Below are 17,691 nucleotides of genomic sequence, written 5' to 3'. Positions count from 1 at the left end.
CTCCGCCAGAAGAGACGATATATATTATGTTTTTTTTACGTTTAACTCTGGCATTCATCTGTATTCGCAATCCCCAAACGAATGCCTTGTGAGCACACCATAGATTAAATATATCGACCAAGCTCCTTGCATTGAAGAAAAAGTACTCCTGAAGGCAGACCTTCAATTCCTCAGGGCAAGCCGGATCAGAAAGCAAAAAGCTATTATTCCTCCATAAAGAGGTATTGAACCTGGGGGTGACAATTCACAATCTCAAGAGTGATCGGCACATGGTCAGACCAGAAAATATCAACTGTTGCATCAGATACTTTTAACAGCTTACAATCAACCAGGAAATAGTCAATTCTGCTATAAGAGGAATGCGGATTAGAGAAAAAAGTGAAATCCCGTCCAGTGGGATTCAAACACCTCCAGGGATCGTGGAAGTCCCCTTGAAAAACATAGGGAGCCAGAGCCAACTTTTTCTTGCGAGTTCTAGCTGTGGAATCTATAGATGGGTCCATGGTGATATTAAAGTCTCCACAAAGAATAACATACCCCCTCTGGACTGATCTCTCCATCACTTTCCGAACAAACTTTTGTTGATGGGTATTAGGAGCATATAGTGTGACCAGGGTATAGGTAATGTTATTGATGGTTGCCACAAAAATCAGGAACCGGCCGTTGACATCCGTAACTAGGTCCAGTAAGTGAAAGGACAGAGTGTCCCTGAATGCCATCAGGACACCTTTGTTTTTTAGAATAGTTTGCCTGAAAAATATGTGGAAAAGATCTGAGAGAGCATTTAGGTGGGTTCAATGCTGTGAAGTGCGTCTCTTGTACGCATAGAATATCTGCTTGTTAACAGCATCTTTCCAAAGAGATCTCCTTTTGTGTGAGCTATTTAGCCCCTTTGTATTAACCACTTAAGCCCCAGCCCCATTTCGGACACTTTGTTTACAAGTTAAAAACCAGTATTTTTTCCTAGAAAACTACTTAGAACCCCCAAACATTATGTATATTTTTTTAGCAAAGACTCTGGAGAATAAAATGTCGGTCATTGCAAAACTTTTTGTCAAGCGGTATTTGCACAGCGGTCTTTAAAAACGCCATTTTTTTGGAAAAAAATTGAAAAATCACATTTCACTGCATTTAAAAAATACTAAACAGTAAAGTTAGCCCATTTTTTTTGTATATTGTGAAAGATGATGTCACGCCGAGTAAATAGATACCCAACATGTTACGGTTTAAAATTGCGCCCCCCCCCCCGTGGGATGGCGACAAACTACGGTCAATAGAGATCTCAATCTGCGACGCTTTAAATTTATTTAATGGTTACCAGTTTAGAGGTAGAGTGTAGCTCTTTTTTTTAAATTATTGCGCATGCTCTGGCAATCGCGGCGATACCTCACATGTGGGGTTTGAACAGCGATTTCATTCGCGGCTCGACTTGCGTATACTTTTTTTTTGTGCGCGAGCTAACGGTGACGGCAAAATTTCTTTTTTTTTCCTATTTATTTTTTTTAAACTTTATTACAGGTTTTTTTTTAAAAAAAAACAAAAATCTGATCACTTTTATTGCTGTCACAAGCAATGTAAACATCCCTTGTGACAGCAATATGTGTGACAGGTACACTTTATGGAGGGATCGAGGGTCTAAAAGACCCTAGACCCCTCCACTACACTTCCCTGTATGCAAAACGCCGAACACGGCATTTTTGCATACAGACGTTTTTTAAATTTGCCGCCTTTTGCAGCACAGTAACCCGGAAGGGACGTCATGGATGCCGCCTCCGGGTTACATCATCGGAGCCCCGATCGATGCCGTTTCCGGCATTCATCGGGACTCCATCCAGCCGGCGGACGTGCCGGCTGGGTGCTCGGGGCTCCCGGTGGGACGGGAGCCCCGGGCAAAGCCACGGAAGGTGGCGGGAGGGGGGGGGGGGGGACGTCCCAAGCCGCATCGGTCGTTACCGACGGAAAGCCGACCGTCGGCTTCAAACCACGGTACCGGGATGATGCCTCTAACTAGAGGCATCATCCCGGTATAAACCCGCAAAGTGTACCGACGTATTAGTACGTTACTATGCGGTAAGTGGTTAAGAGATACTAGTTTCAGCACCATGGCAACACAATGGAATAAGTATACAAAGGGAGTGCCACAGAGTCACGTCAGGTGATAAAGAAGTGCATGGTGCAAACACAAAAAGGTTTGCCGATGAGATAAAAATAATAATAATAATAAGACAACAAAAAAAAGGGGAAAATTTGAACATACAGGCAGCCGCCCTGGCAACAGAGGGCCTTCAGCAGCCCATTGTACAGGCAAATCCTATACGCATCCCTAATGGGTTAAGATCAATAGTCCAGCCGGACGGGTTCTGTCAATTTAGGAGGGGAAAAGCAACTCAAGGAGTACGGTCATGTAGGGGCCCAGAGAGCTCGTTGTAATAATTCCAGGGCGGAGGAACTACAGCGTTGTGTGCAGTGTTAATTTCGTTGACTAAAACGTTTTCGTCGACTAAATTAAGACAATTTTAGTCGACTAAAATACGACTAAAACAATTCAGATGACTAAAATACGACAAACTAAAATGGCATTTAAGTCAAAAGACTAACAAACTAAATCGAAATTTGCTGCCAAAATTGACACTGGTGCATGCTCAAAGCTTAATATCAAATAATAACATATTAGATTTTTCACTCCAGGACCAGCAGTAGTATATAATGAGTTTGGAAATTGTAGAGAAATGCTTAAATAATGCATTACAAATTACAATTGAACTACACCCATTCCATTATAGATGACTAAAATGAGTTTTAGTCGACTAAAATGCACTGGAGTTTTAGTCAACTAAATACGACTAAAACTAAAACACTTGCAGAAGACTAAAATGGGACTAAAACTAAAATGCCATTTTAGTCCTAAGACTAAGACTAAAACTAAATTTAAATTTGCTGGCAAAATTAAAACTGGTTGTGTGGTAGGAGGGTCAGCAACCCGAATTGCCCACTTGAAAGGGTTGGCCAGCAATGTCTTCATCAACCTCTGGAGGAGTAGTCCATTTTCTCATTAAGAAGAGGCCATCATCCAGGTCAGAAATCCAAAAGGTCCTGTTGTTCCTTTCAATTTCAAGTTTAGTAGGGAACTTCCACCTTTACTTGATGTTGCGCAGGATTTTTGGGATGTTAAGATTTTTCCTGGCAGCTACAGTGGGTTGGGAAAGATCTGTGTAGAGTGAGATACCTGCATATTGTTCAGGCAGGGAGGCACGTTGTCTTGCATATTGCATCAAGCGATCTTTCACATGAAAGAAATGTATTTTTGCAATGACGTCTCTAGGTACTCTCTCAGGCAAAAAGGACAGCTTAGGGAGCCTATGAGCTCTGTCAATTGTCAAATCCTGACCTTGCACATCAGGGAGGAATTCAGCAATCATCTTTTGTAGATAGGAGCAGAGTTCCGCCGCAGGAACAGACTCAGCAATGCCGCAAAAACGCAATATTGTTGCGGCGGGAGCAGTCCTCCAAGTCCGCCATTTTTATTTTCATGGTGCGCATTTCATCCAACAGAGCATCATGGGCATCTACTAATTCGTTGTGAGCCTGAGCATTATCACTCATTAAATTCCACTTTATCAACCCTATTACCTAGGGCTTCCATTTCAACTTTAGTTTGTTTCATAAAGCTTGACATGTCATGCTGCACAGCTCCCCGCAGTGTAATAAGCATATCCTTCATTGTGGAATCAATTCTGGGCTGGCCAGCAGTGGGAAAAGCACCCACTTGTTCCCCAAAGATTTGTGTCAGGTGGAGTAATTATAAAGGAGGGAGAGGTACTCACTTGAGTAGTTGTAATGTACAGCTTCCTCTTCTGTCTCACCGGGCTCTGGAAAATCAATGTGCCAGGGTGACCATTCCCCTCTTGTGCATATTCCTGCCTTAAGGAATCTGTCTCATGAGACACAGCAGCAGCCGCTGCTGTGTATCAGCGCTGTGGGGCCGGTGCCATTTTGACTCCTCTGAGGCCCTGCTGAACTGAAGAAATTTTTAAGTTTGCAGGGTCCTTCTCGCGACTTTCCCCATGTGAAAAGTAAAGTTGTGGGGTAATAGGTGTCTAGGGATGAATTTTCCACCTTCCCCGTCACTGTGAGCCGCCTAAACAATCCTGCTCATCCAGAGCTCAGAACTAAGCATCCACCTCAGGATGCCGGCCACAAAATCAACCAATACAGAAAAAAACACGATACAAAATGTTAAGTTGCATTTCAGTGAGTAAAGCAATACATTACTTCGTACTTGGTTGACAAACCCTTGTTGGCAAGCACAGAGGTAAGACATTTCTTGTAGTTGATTACCAGGTATGCACACATCTTAGGAGGGATTTTGGTCCACTCTTTACAGATGCTCTCTAAATCTTTAAGGTCTCTTTGCAACTCAAAGTTTCAGCTCCCTCCAACTCCATGACCTTAATGTTCTTCTTGGGCCACTCCTTTGCTGCCTTGGCGGTATGTTTTGGGTTGTCATGCTGGAAGACCGATCCACGACCCATCTTTAGTGTTCTGGCTGAAGGAAGAAGATTGTCATTCAAGATTTTATGGCCCTGTCCATTGGCCCTTCAATGCGGCAAAGACGCTCTTGTACCTTTAGCAGAGAAACCGCCCCAAAGCCTAAAATGTTTCCACCTCCGTGCTTGACTGTAGGGATGTGTCCTTAGAATCATAGTCAGGATATTTCTTCCTCCAAACACGGAGAGTCGAGTTAATGCCAAAGAGCTCAAGTTTGTCTCACCTGACCACAGCACTTTCTCCCAATCCTTCTCTGAATCATTTAGATGTTCATTGGCAAACTTCAGACGGGCCTGTACATGTGCCTTGAGGTGGGGCACCTTGCGGGAGCTGGAGGATTTAAATCCATGGTGGCGTATTGTGTTACCAATGGTTTGTTTGATGACTGTGGTCCCAAATGCCTTGAGATCATTCACAAATTCCTCCTGTGTAGTTCTGGGCTGATCCCTCATTTCTCTCATAAACATCCTTACCCCATGAGGTGAAGTCCTGCAGGGACTTCCAGACCGAGGGCGATTGATGGTTATTTTGTATTTTTTCCTTTTTTTAATATAAAACACTACTCCAAAAGATGTCTCCACCTCACCAAGCTTCTTGCTGATGGTCTTGTTGCCCCATTCAAGTCGTGTGCAGGTTTACAATCTTGACCCGGACATAAATTTGACAGCTCTTTGGTCTTGCCCATGATGGTGAGGTTTGAATGGCAGAAAGATTCTGTGGACAGGTGTCTTTTAAACACATAACGAGTTGTCGTTAGGAGCCCCTTCTCAAAATAAACAGAACTAATCTGTGGACCACATGGGCACATACTTAAGCCAGTCTGTGGGAGCCAGATTTATTATTGGTTGGTAAGAGATCAAATACTTATTTTACTCAGTGAACTGCAACTCAATTTAGAACATTTGTATCACAGGTTTTTTTCTGGATTTTGTTGATATCATGTCTCTGTATCACTTAAAATACACGTATGATAACAAATATAGACCCTTTATTCCTTTATAAGTGGGCAAATATTCAAAATCTGCAGGGGAGCAGATTTTTTTTCCCCACTGTATATGCAGAAATTATACTAACCTATACGGACAGAATTAACCTATACTGACAGAATTACAAAGAAACCAATGTATCATCTATTTAAATTATATCTTTAGATTTAGCCTAGGTCAGTGATGGCAAAACTTGGCACCCCAGATGTTTTAGAACTGCATTTCCCATGATGCTCATACACACTGCAGTGTAGCTGAGGATCATGGGAAATGTAGTTCCAATACATCTGAGGTGCCAAGGTTTTCCATCACTGGCCTAGGTTCACATCGTTGTGGTTCTGCATGCCATGTTGGCACGGGTATACCAGCAAATTCTGAATGGGAAACGGATTGAATTTTTCAGTAAGTCGGGGTGCCATTAAAAGTTACTGTGTCTAAAATCAGAGCCAGAAGTGGCCAACAGTGTCTCATCTCATCTCCCTGATTCTACTTCCTTTCCACCTCACTGGCAGTCTGAACTTCAGCACTGCAAAGCTTCTGTTAGCCTTCCTCTCTAACTTTTCTATGGGCTTCAAAAAATGACAGCGTTCAGCATGAAAAAAAGGGGAGCAATGCTGGAAGAAATTTGAAGCACAGGCTAATTTTGGTAGAATAATTATAAAAGTTGGAATGTATGTTGTTCTATTAAAGATTAATTGCTATCAAATTATTATGGGTAAAGTTCCGCTTTAAGGCCTAGGTTTACATTTGCAATTCAGGGTAGGTAAAAACCCTCCTCACCGCCTGTCTATTGCTGTCTAAAATGTGATCTGAACGTGGATTGTACTTCAGACAGCAACACAAATGTAAACAAGACCTTAATCTCAGAGTGTTTTCTCATTTTTGGCAGTCTTGATTCCGTACATTATACCTTTTAACATTTGTAGCCTACTCTAACATTACACAGCACTTTTTTGGGACAGAAAGTGTTTTAAATTTGACAGCAGATTTGGATATATATATATAACTTTATTTACCTGGGTTATTGGTAATACTTAAGTTTATTAAAAATAGGAAAAAAGCATTCCCTGTTTTTTCCCAATGCGATGTTTGCATAATTTGCCATTTGCCTTCTGCCATAGATTTAGAGACTTCGGCCCCTTTCACACTTGTGCGACCTAAAAGTCATGTGATTTTGCCAGGATTTTGACTTAACTTGAAGCAATGCCTGTGTAACCTTGAGTGATATGGACCTCAAAACACATCAAAGTCAGACCAAAGTGGTGCAGGGACTACTTTGAAGTAGCTGAGAGTTGAAGTCGCACAGCTATGAACACTACTCATTAGAAATCATGGATCCCTACCTTGCAGTCCCAAGTCACACAAGTGTGAAAGGGGCCTTACTGCAACTTTTTTGTAATGCAGGGGAATTGTAAAGCTCAAAGTGAACATATGCATTTTATTCCTCTAACATTAAAGTGGTAAAAAAAAAAAATTGGATTTTTGGCTTGCCGTAAAAATCCTTTTCTCTGATGTTCATTAACGGACATCTCCAGAATCACACACACAGCTCCAGAATCTTTTTGACCACTGGGTTATGCTGCCCCCTACAATAGTAGGACACTAGGCAGGAAAAAGCTTTACCACGCCTATGGGGCAGTCCCAGGGGGTATACTCCCACTTACTGCTATAGGCATTCAGTTTTGTTGCAAGCAGTGTCAGAAGAAAAATAACCCAACTCAATAGAGGGGTGGGTGCTGTGTCATTTAATGAACATCAGAGAAAAGGATTTTACAGTAAGACAGGGCTTGACAAATTTGCCTGAAATCTAGGAGCCAGTTAAAGTTAGGAGACCGGTTTTTTTTTTTTGTTTTTTTTTTTTAACAACCAAGCTTTATTTCCAAAAAAAAATAACATACTAAATTTACACGTAGACGACTAGAACCCCACTCTCCTCTATAGCGCAATCGGATGGAAACAGATTGTTTCCATCCGATGCCATCTGGTCTGATCCATGGGATGGATAGAAAATAGAACTGCCATCCGTCTGTTTTTGGCAGACAGGATCAGATGGTGGCAGATTACTGCTCCATAGAGGAGACTGAAGGGTCCGATCAGGTCAGCTTGAAAAACTGACAGGCGGACCTAATCAGACAGCCCGTGTGAAAGGGGCCTTTGGCTGTGGCATGGCGATGAGGAAATTATATTATAATATATATATATATATATATATATATATATATATATATATATATATATATATATATATATATATATATATATATATATATATATACACACACATATACATATATACATACATACATACATATATAAATAATTTTTTTATATTTGAAAAAAAAAACACTTTTTTTTTCAGAATTTGAAAAAATAAATAACCACACTCCCTGTACACTTACCTTTAAGCAAAGGTAAGTGGACAGGGAGATGAAGCCTGCAAAAACTTCCCTCTCAGCTTCCTCTTGGGAAGGAGATGGATAGGCATTGAGGACAGGCAGGGGAAACAGTCATTAGTGACTGCTTGTCAAACTCCCGGCCAGCACAAGAGGGCGCCAGTTCCTTGTTCGCTCACTGAAGAAGGCTGAAAAGCCGCGGCCTCAATTATCGGATGGCGCGGTAGTCCGTGCACTCTGGCAGTGGGTGGGGGGCGCAAAAGGGACAGGACACCTCCTGCGGTGTACCCCAGGCACCAGCTCGCTAATTCTAGTCGCCAATGCGACCTGGCGCCCGGGGTTTGTCGAGCCCTGCAGTAAGGCAAAAACCCAATTTTCTCTTTCGTTCATTGATAGACAGTTTCAGAATCTTCTTGACCATTGGGGCGTCACAACGCAGTGTCAAAATGAGGGGTGGGAAGAACAGCATAAAAAATTCCCAAAGGCTAAACTTAGCCAACCAGGAACAACTGGAACACCTGAAAAAAAGCAATACACTCTCAAAGAGGACCAAGTCCTCTAAAATAGTGGCCTGCAAAACCTTGCGGCCAATAGCAGCATCTGCAGATGCCAACACATCTACTTTGAAGAATTTTGTGAAAGTGTGCACAGACGACCAGGTGGCCACCTTGCAAACCTGCATCACCGACGCCTGATAGAGGAAGGCCCAGGAGGCACTAAGCACCCTCGTAGAATGTGCCTGATCTATCTGGAAATGGTCACAGCAGGCACAGCCAACCCCTTGCGAGGTCCATCCGTAAGGACAAAAAGTGAGTGATTTCCAAAAATGACTGGGTTGCCGCTAGGTATACCCTGACTGCCTGAACCACATCCAGAGACTACAAGGCAATCTCCTTAAGATGCTTAGGACACAGGGAAGGAAATTGTCTTCATTCACATGAAAACCAGAAACAATCTTGGGAAGGAACGACTGTCAAGGGAAAAGCACCACTTTATCTCTGTGAACAATCAGGATAAGGTGTACGACAAGACAAAGCTGCCAGCTTGGACACCCTGCATGTGGAAGTAATTGCCACAAAGAAGCCTACCTTCTGGGACACTGTAAGCAGAGGAATCTCGTGAATATTTTCAAAAGGCGGTTTCTGAAGAACCGGCAATACCAAATCGAGGTCCCAAAGAGGCAACGGAGGCCGAACAGGTGGAGCCAAGTGGCGAACCCCCTGAACAAAGGTGTGAACCAAGAAATGTGTAGCCAAACGACGTTGAAAGAAAATCGCCAAGGCCGAAACCTGGCCCTTGATTGTACCCAAGGCCAGGCATTCTTCCACGCCTTTTTGGAGGAATGTCAAAATGTGAGCTACCGAAAAGGAACAGGGAGAAACCCCCAGACTCTCACTACGCAATATACGGCTTCCAGACACGATGGCAAATCTTTCTAGAGGTAGATTTCCTAGCCTTCAACAGCGTGGGAATCTCTAAGTCAGACAGCCCCTATCCTTCAGCACCTGGCTTTCAACAGCCAAGCCGTCAAAACCAGCGACTGTAAAGCAGGATGGAAGATCGGCCCTTGGGCCAACAGGTCTTCCCTGAGAGGGAGTCGCCAAGGGACATTGGCAACGAGCTATACCAGGTCGGCAAGGCCAGTCTGTGGCCACAAGGATGACCCGAATTTCTCCTGCCTCGATCCTTCCCAGAAATCTCGTCAGAAGTTTGAGAAGGGGAAAGGCGTATATCAGACGGTACGGCCCTCAAAGAGCCACCAGTGCGTCCCTGGAGTCGGCTAGAGGATCCCGACACCTTGCCAAGAATCTCTGCCCCTTCCTGTTGAGACGAGAGGCCAACAGGTCCACCTCGGGAGTTCCCCCACCAGAGACACAGCTGATGAAACTCCTCCAGATGAAGTGACCATTCTCCTTGGTCTCGACTGAGGTAATCAGCCTGCCTAGAATATGCACAGCAGAGAGCTGTAACAAAACATTTTGCCTACCTTAGAATGCCAGGTACTTCCTGAGCCGCTAGGACACTTTGTGCCCCCTTAATTGACATATGCCACAGCCATGGCATTGTCCAATTAAATCCGAACCGGACACCCCTGAAGACGAACAGTCCAATGGGCCAGACAAAGTCTGATCGCCCGCAGTTCCAGTACGCTGATCAGTAGCCTGGACTCCTCCAGAGTCCAAACCCAGTCCGTGCCCAAAATACCTACCCACCCGTATAGGCTTGCATCCGTGGTGATCACCGTCCAGTACAGGGGAAGGAAGGATTTCCCCAGTCAAAGAGCCGAACAGCGAAGCCACCAGATCAGGAACACTCTCGTACCCCAGCTCAACAGGATCAGTTTGTCCAGAGACTGTGGATTCTAGTCCCACTTGGCAAGAATCTCTGCAGGGATTGTGTGTGGAACTGTGCAAAAGGAAATGCCTCGAAGGTAGACACTTCAGGCCCAGCATCTGCATTCAAGTCCGGAGAGACGACAGGCTGCTGGACAACAGAAGTCAAATGGCATCCTGCAGCTTCTGGACCTTGTCCAGCAGAAGAAACACCCTGGCTGAGGCAGAGTCCAGAGTGAGACCAAGATAGTCCAACTTGGTGGACAGAACCAGAGCAGACTTCTGAAAAATCAAAGTCCACTGAACTCCTGCAGAGTCTGCACAGTGATAAGCAGGTTGTCCAGTAGAGCAGTGTGAGACTCTGCTCGAAAAAGATCGTCCAGGTACCCCAGCACCGCAATTCCCCTCTGTCGCAACAATGCTAACACCAGGGCCAACACTTTTGTGAACACCCGAGGAGCTGAAGCGAGACTAAAGGGTAAGGCCACAAATTGATAATGCTCCTTGCCCACAGCAAAGCGCTGATTTCCAACATACATCGGAATATGGAGGTAAGCGTCCTTAATATCGATAGAGGCCAGAATATCCGCCTTGATGAAGGGATGCCACTGCCGAACGGATGGACTCCATCTGGAACTTCTGTATTCGCACAAAGCGGTTCAGGGATTTGAGATCCAGGATTGGACGAACTTTGCCTTCCTTCCACGGAACTGTAAACCGGTTTGAATAAAAACCCCGAAAACATTCGGAATTTGGAACCGGTGCTATCACTCTTTGCAGTAGCAAATCTTGTACCGCCCCGAAGAGACCACGCAAGAGGTCTGGGGACAAGGGCAATTTGGAAGGAAAAAACCTCTCTGGGGGAAAAGACCGAAAATTTATCTTGTAGCCAGACCGAATCAGCTCGTGGACCCACCTATCTTGAATCAGAGGTCAACGGGTGCAGAAAAAAAAACGAAGACCTTCCCCTATCCCAGATACAGGTCTGCCCTTCAGGCAAAAGAGGACCTGTCTCTGCAGGTCTGGAAGGACCTGCTCATGGCTTACCAAGCCAGGGCCTCTTGGAACTTCGAGAGATGTTCTGAACGGATTTGGATCCTTTTTCTTGAGACCCTGCGGGACGAAAAAAAACGCTTATGAGCCGAGAAAGGACAAAACTTCTGCGACGAGATTCTTTGCCCCTGGAAGCCTGTGGGAGGACAGTACTCTTCCTTCCCATGACTCCCTTAATGATTTCATCCAGGGAATACCCAAACAGGCAATCCCCCACAAAAGGGAGATCCGCTAAGGCCTTCTTGGAAGCTTGGTCCACAGATCAGCATTTCAGCCAAATCATGTGCCGAAGGACCGTCGCTGTCACAGACATCCTAGAAACTAAGGGAGCCACATCCATCCAGGGAGGCATCACTGATAAACTGTAACCCCTGGACTGCCAGCTCTGCAAAGGCAGATGGAAGTTGCCCACTCTGTTAAGGTCTGGGACACCAAGGCAAATAGTGAACACCAGCCTAAGGACCAAACCAGCCCTAGTAAACATGTGCCAGACCACAGTCTCTGCCTTCCTATCAAAAGGGTCTTTAAAAACCAGAGACTCTTCCACCGGAATCAGGGTGGATTTGTTCAGCCTGGAAATCGGAGAAGCCACTACAGGTGGGACCGTTCACTTTGTAACAGGGACTCTTCAAAGAGGTACCTTCTAGCGAAACTCTTAGGAACCACCACATTGCGTTTAGTGAAATTCCACTGATTCGCAACAATCTTGGCAAAATAGGCGGGAAAGGAAAAACTTGAGGCTTTTGAGGATTTTCAGAAACGGCAAGAGACCAGCGCCTCCGGCGCTGCTGCAGTTTCAATTTTTAAATGTTTCCCACATGGATACAACCAGTGCCTTTTCTTGGGCAGCTGTGGTGGAAGAGGAATCATCCTCACTATCGGAGCACTCAGGGAGCATGGACGCAGACCGAGCAGGGTGATTCACGTCGGCCAGATCAGACTCAGAATCTGAGGAGACAGAGGAGGCAGGTAAGGGCAGTGGACTCTTTTTGCTGGTTCTTCAGGGCCAAATCAACCTTGGACACGACTCCAGAGCCGCAGCCATTTCAGACAGGGTGGACTGGGACCCAGAAAGGCCCACTGCCTCAGAGCTGATCAGGGGAGAAATTTTCTCCAGGGACTCCAAATTGACCAGGGAACCACACAGGCAATTTAGAAAAAAAGAAAACACTGATAGTGACCCCTCGCCACGTTAGTGGCACTACAAGTCCCAGCACAGCTGAAATCGCTGCTATAGCAGAGAGGGGGAGATCCCTTAGGGCACCCACAATAACCTCCTACCCCTGGTCAGCACAGAGCAGAGTGCTGGATGCTGTACACATGCGGCGATCAGAGAGAAAGAGGAAGTCCAGGAGACTGATATAGAGGTCCACTGGCAGTCACCGCCCACGATGCTCCAAAAACATAGCTGCCATGCCAATTAAATGGGACACAAGAAAATGGCCGCTGAATACACAGCTAGCCATCCACTGCAAAATGACGGCTCTACGTGGCTCCCGAGACCCACAGGGGACACCAAGGGTTGTCTTTACAGTAAAGGGGGGCCCTGGAAGGAGCCCCAACCAGGACACGCCCCCTTCCATCACCCGCTCATTACCCCCAAAATGCACCTGAATAGGTATGGCCGCCCTCAGGAGGAGGGAGCTAGGTGAGGTGTGGGTAGAGGGGGGACCCCGACATATTTGGGGGGGGGGGGGGCTGTGTGGGAAGGAGGGGAACCAAGCCCATCCCCAAAGGCCACCAGGGAATGGAATGGGGAGACACTTACCATACCCATGGAACCGGGTGGGCATTGCACACTGCAACTCAGGCCTGGACCAAAACGTATGTGTCCGTGCAAGACGTTTAACTCGCAAGCCAGCCCCCGTCCAGTGGAGCTATGTCACGGACGACCTAGCGCAAAGCTGAGGTCTGCACGCGCTCGCTGGCAAGACTGGGGAGACCTGTAATGATCTAGAATATCCATTTTGTCGCCCAGTCCAGCAGTTGATTGTAGTTCTCACAGAACAGAAAATAGAGGGAAAAAATCAGTTTAAAAAAGAAAAAAATGCTAGGACCAGAGATCCCAGCAAGGAACTAAGTCCTTACTCCTGACAAGGCAGAAAAAAAAACTGAATGGCTATAGCAGGAAGTGGGAGTATACCCCCTGGGACTGCCCCATAGGCGTGGTAAAGCTTTTTCCTGCCTAGTGTCCTACTCTTGTAGGGGGCAGCATAACCCAATGGTCAAGGAGATTCTGGAGCTATGTCCTTCAATGAATGAAAGAAAAAACGTTTTAGGTAAAAAGTGTTAATGTAACACTAAGGCTGCATTCACATGTCAGCTTATAATCGCGGGCAGAACCGCCGCGGTTCCGCCCGCGATTCGGAGATTTATTGCAAATCGCGGGACGCCTAGCGTTGCCCGTTGATTTGCAATAGCCCCCCAAACGCCGAGCGATGTTGCCGCGATTTACGCCCGCCGAATCGCGGCAACATCGCGCAAACAAAATCGCGGGAAGCAATACGCTCCAAAAAAGTACAAGAGCTTCGCCCGCGATTATAAGCTGACATGTGAATGCAGCCTAATACGGGTTGACACAAGTTAGCAAAATGGCAACTTTACACAGGTCTGCGACCACAAAGTGCGAGCAACAATATTCTCACTTATGCTTGCACAAAAAGGTCATCCAGATTATCTGATGTCCTTGTCAGGACCTGGGAAATAAGCTGAAGGAGATTTTTATTGTATATGTGTTATAATGTATGTTTAGGTAAAAACTGGATTTTTGACTTACCGTAAAATCCTTTTCTCTTAGGTTCATTGACTGACGCAGTCCTCTGATCAGTATAGCATATCAGTAGGGTAATACCGCCCCCTACAGGAGTAGGACACTAGGCAGAAAAAATTTCTGGCTACGACTATGGGCAGTCCCTGGGGGTATACCCTCTCTCTTCCTGCATGGGATGTCAGTTTGTAGCAAAGCAGTGTCAGATAAAAGCAGAGAAAAGCACACCAACCCACTCCAAAAAAATTAGAGGGGCGGGTACTGCGTCCGTCAATGAACCTAAGAGAAAAGGATTTTACGGTAAGTCAAAAATCCAGTGCTCTATCATTCATTGACGTACGCAGTTCTCTGATGCATATCAAAGCCAACCTCTGATCAACTCCCCATTGAAGGCAAGCCAAGATCCGAGCCACCAAATAGGAGCGAGGGTGGATCCCAAGGGACTCACACCATACAATGTACGACTTCCACGTACGATGATAAATCTTCCTGGAAGTCGCCTTCCTCGCTTTAAGCAAAGTGGGAATCACTGAAGCAGATAAACTCCTGTCCTTCAGCACCTGGCTTTCAACAGCCAAGCCGTCAAAGCCAGCGTCTGTAAAGCAAAATGGAAGATTGGGCCCTGAGAGAGCAGATCCACCCTGAGAGGAAGTCTCCACGGGGTGTCTGTGACAAGCCTGACCAGATCGGTGTACCAGGCGCGACGAGGCCAGTCCGGAGCCACAAGAATGACCGGAATCCCTTCCGACTATCCTGCAAGGAAGTCTTGGCAGCAACTTGAGGGGAGGAAAGGCGTATATTGGCCGGTACTGACCCCAGGGTGTCACCAGTGCATCTGCGGCGTCTGCCAGAGGGTTCCGGGAGCGGGCCACAAACCTCTGTACCTTCCTGTTGATTCGAGACGCCAACAGATCCACATCCGGAGTGCCCCTGAGAAGGCACAACTGTTGAAACACCTCCGGATGCAGGGACCACTCCCCTGCATCCGAGGCCTGGCGGCTGAGGTAATCCACCTGCCAATTTTCCACTCCCGGAATGTGGACCGCGGCGAGAGCCGGAACATGGCGCTCCGCCCAATGTAGAATATCCGCCACTTCCAGGGCCGCAAGGACACTCTTGGTGCCCCCTTGGTGATTGACGTACGTCACAGACATGGCATTGTTCGATTGAATGCGCACAGGACAACCCTTCAGATGGTCGGTCCAGTGCGTCAGGCAAAGCCGGATCGCTCTCAGCTCCCGGACATTGATCGACAATCGAGATTCCTCCAGAGGTCCGGCCTCCCTAAGCAGAGTCCTGATTGAGGACTACCCCACCCACCCGGACAGACTCGCATCCGTGGTAAGAAATGTCCATTATATAAGGAGAAAGGATTTCCCAGACTGAAGCATCGGGGACTGAAGCCACCAGACCAGGGACTCTCTGGTCCTGTGGCTTAACCGAATCAGAGAATCCAGAGAATTTGGGTGTTTGTTCCACTGAAGAATTTCCCTTTGAAGAACCCTCATGTGGAACTGAAAAAAGGGGACTGCCTCCAAGGAGGACACCATCAGTCCCAGTACTCTGATACAGGTCCGAAGGGACGGCCAGTCGTTGGACATCAACAAACGGAACCACTGACTAGATCTTCTGGAGTTTCTCCGGAGGAAGAAACACCCTGGCAGAGGATGAGTCCAAGGTCAGACCAAGATAGACCAGTCTCATAGAAGGGGTCAGTGCCGACTTCTGAAGGTTCACGATCCAACCAAACTCCTCCAGAGTACGCATGGTGACCCCCAAGTTTTCCGTCAGCAATGCGGGGGACTCTGCACGGAGAATCAGATCGTCCAGGTAGCCCAGGACCGATATCCCCCGCTGTCACAACAGTGCCAGGATCGGGGCCAACACCTTTGTGAAGACCCGAGGAGCGGAGGCGAGACCAAAGGGTAACGCCACAAACTGAATGGTCTTCTCCCATGGCAAAACTGAGAAACCGTTGGTGAGCAGCACAGATTGGAAAGTGAAGGTAGGCATCCTTGATATCTATTGAGGCCAGGAAGTCCTCCTGATGTAGGGAGGCCACCACCGTGCGAATAGTTTCCATCTTGAACTTTTGAGCGCGCACAAACCTATTCAGAGCTTTTAGGTCCAGGACCTTGCCCTCCTTCTTGGAACCCGTGAACAGGTTGGAGTAAAACTCAAAAAGCGTTCCGCATGCGGAACAGGCACTATCACTCCTTGCTGTATCAAGTCCTGCACTGCCCCATAGAGTGCCCGTAAGCGATCCAGGGATAGGCGGACATTGGAAGGGAAAAACCTGACCTGAGGAACGGATCGAAACTCGATCTTTTATTCAGACCGCACAACCTCCCGGACCTACTTGTCTGGGATCCAGGCCAGCCACACGTCTGAGAACCAGCAAAGGTGTCCCTCCCACTCCAGTCATGGGTGAGGACGCACCATCAGGCCGACGGGCCTTGTCCGCAGGTCTGGCGAAACCGGACTTCTGCGGAACCATTGTGGTAATGATGATCTGGTCCTTTGTAAAAGATCGAAATCACAGGAGGGGATTTCCGGACTTGGGTTTAATGCTGGTTTCTAGCAAGCACAGACAGCTGGCGGTTCCAGTACTTAGGCTATAGGGGCCCTAAAAACCAGCCACTATTTTAAAAATGGAACTGGGGCAGCTCTGGGAGAAAAGGCCTCTAGATTTGTGCCATTTTAAAATGGCACTCAGGACACAAGTGGTTTTCCTCTGTAACAAAGGCAATCCTAAGGTCCGTTTCCACACGTGTCATCCATCAAAAAATGTATTTAGTTTACATCAGAGGGGCTTTACCATTGTTAAAAATCTGGGAAATTACCAAACTAATTTAACAGTATCAGCAATGTCTTTCGGTCAATGAATCTGAAAATACAGAAATAGTAAAACACTTGTCAGAAATGCTCACCGTCCCAGAAAACACTGCCAAAGAGGTCGGTTTTGATTGGCCAGGTCCGAGTCCTTAGAACCAAACAGCTTTGCTAGAAGCTTTACCACCGCCAATCGTTCTTCCCCATCATTACTCTAAAAACAAGGGCAAAAATATACTGGTGAAGAAGCAATAACCACTAATTGTTTTAGTTCTGTCACAGATTAAACGAAACACACATTTCGTGTGCCACTATACTTATTAAAATGCCAGTAGCCAGGCTCTGTCTGGTGTTGAGGTAGTATAGACAGAGGTTGAAAAACCTTGTTGAACCACCCAATGCACTTGGTCTTTCTAAGATCTGTGCGGTGGTTTTGAATGACATTTCTTTTTTCTGTATCACCACTCCAGGGTTAAGGGCAAGATGTTGACCACACTAGCAGAACAACCACTGCACTGTTCTATGTGCACTGGGTCCCCTGATGGATTTAAGGGGATTTTTAACTTCTGACAATATTTCCTCTTTAGGACTACTTCACAATAACATCCATAAAAGTATGCGGTACAGGAAAGTCATAGAAAAGTCAGGATTCCTTTACAATTCAATATTGAAGCCGCATCAGAAAAGCTAGGCATCTAGCATTTCCATAAGAGGACATCAATGGTAGCCTTCTGAGCTAGATTCTGTAGCCATTGCAATATTTTCTGCCATGGATAAAG

At 46.3% G+C, this 17,691-nt stretch overlaps 1 protein-coding gene across 3 annotated transcripts in view; it reads right to left on the bottom strand.

The window, feature by feature from the left end:
- The window catches only part of PDS5A (PDS5 cohesin associated factor A), a 337,552-nt gene that overhangs the window by 246,566 nt on the left and 73,295 nt on the right, over positions 1-17,691 (bottom strand). For all 3 annotated transcript variants that reach the window (XM_082258623.1, XM_082258625.1, XM_082258624.1), the window contains one exon: positions 17,011-17,126. In XM_082258623.1, the coding sequence (XP_082114749.1) occupies positions 17,011-17,126 (116 nt within the window). The remainder of the gene's footprint in view (positions 1-17,010; positions 17,127-17,691) is intronic.

Source organism: Pelophylax lessonae, assembly GCF_965119305.1.
Source record: "Pelophylax lessonae genome assembly, chromosome: 1".
In the NCBI taxonomy this organism is placed as follows: Eukaryota; Metazoa; Chordata; class Amphibia; order Anura; family Ranidae; genus Pelophylax; species Pelophylax lessonae.
This window is presented reverse-complemented; position numbering and strand designations above follow the sequence as displayed.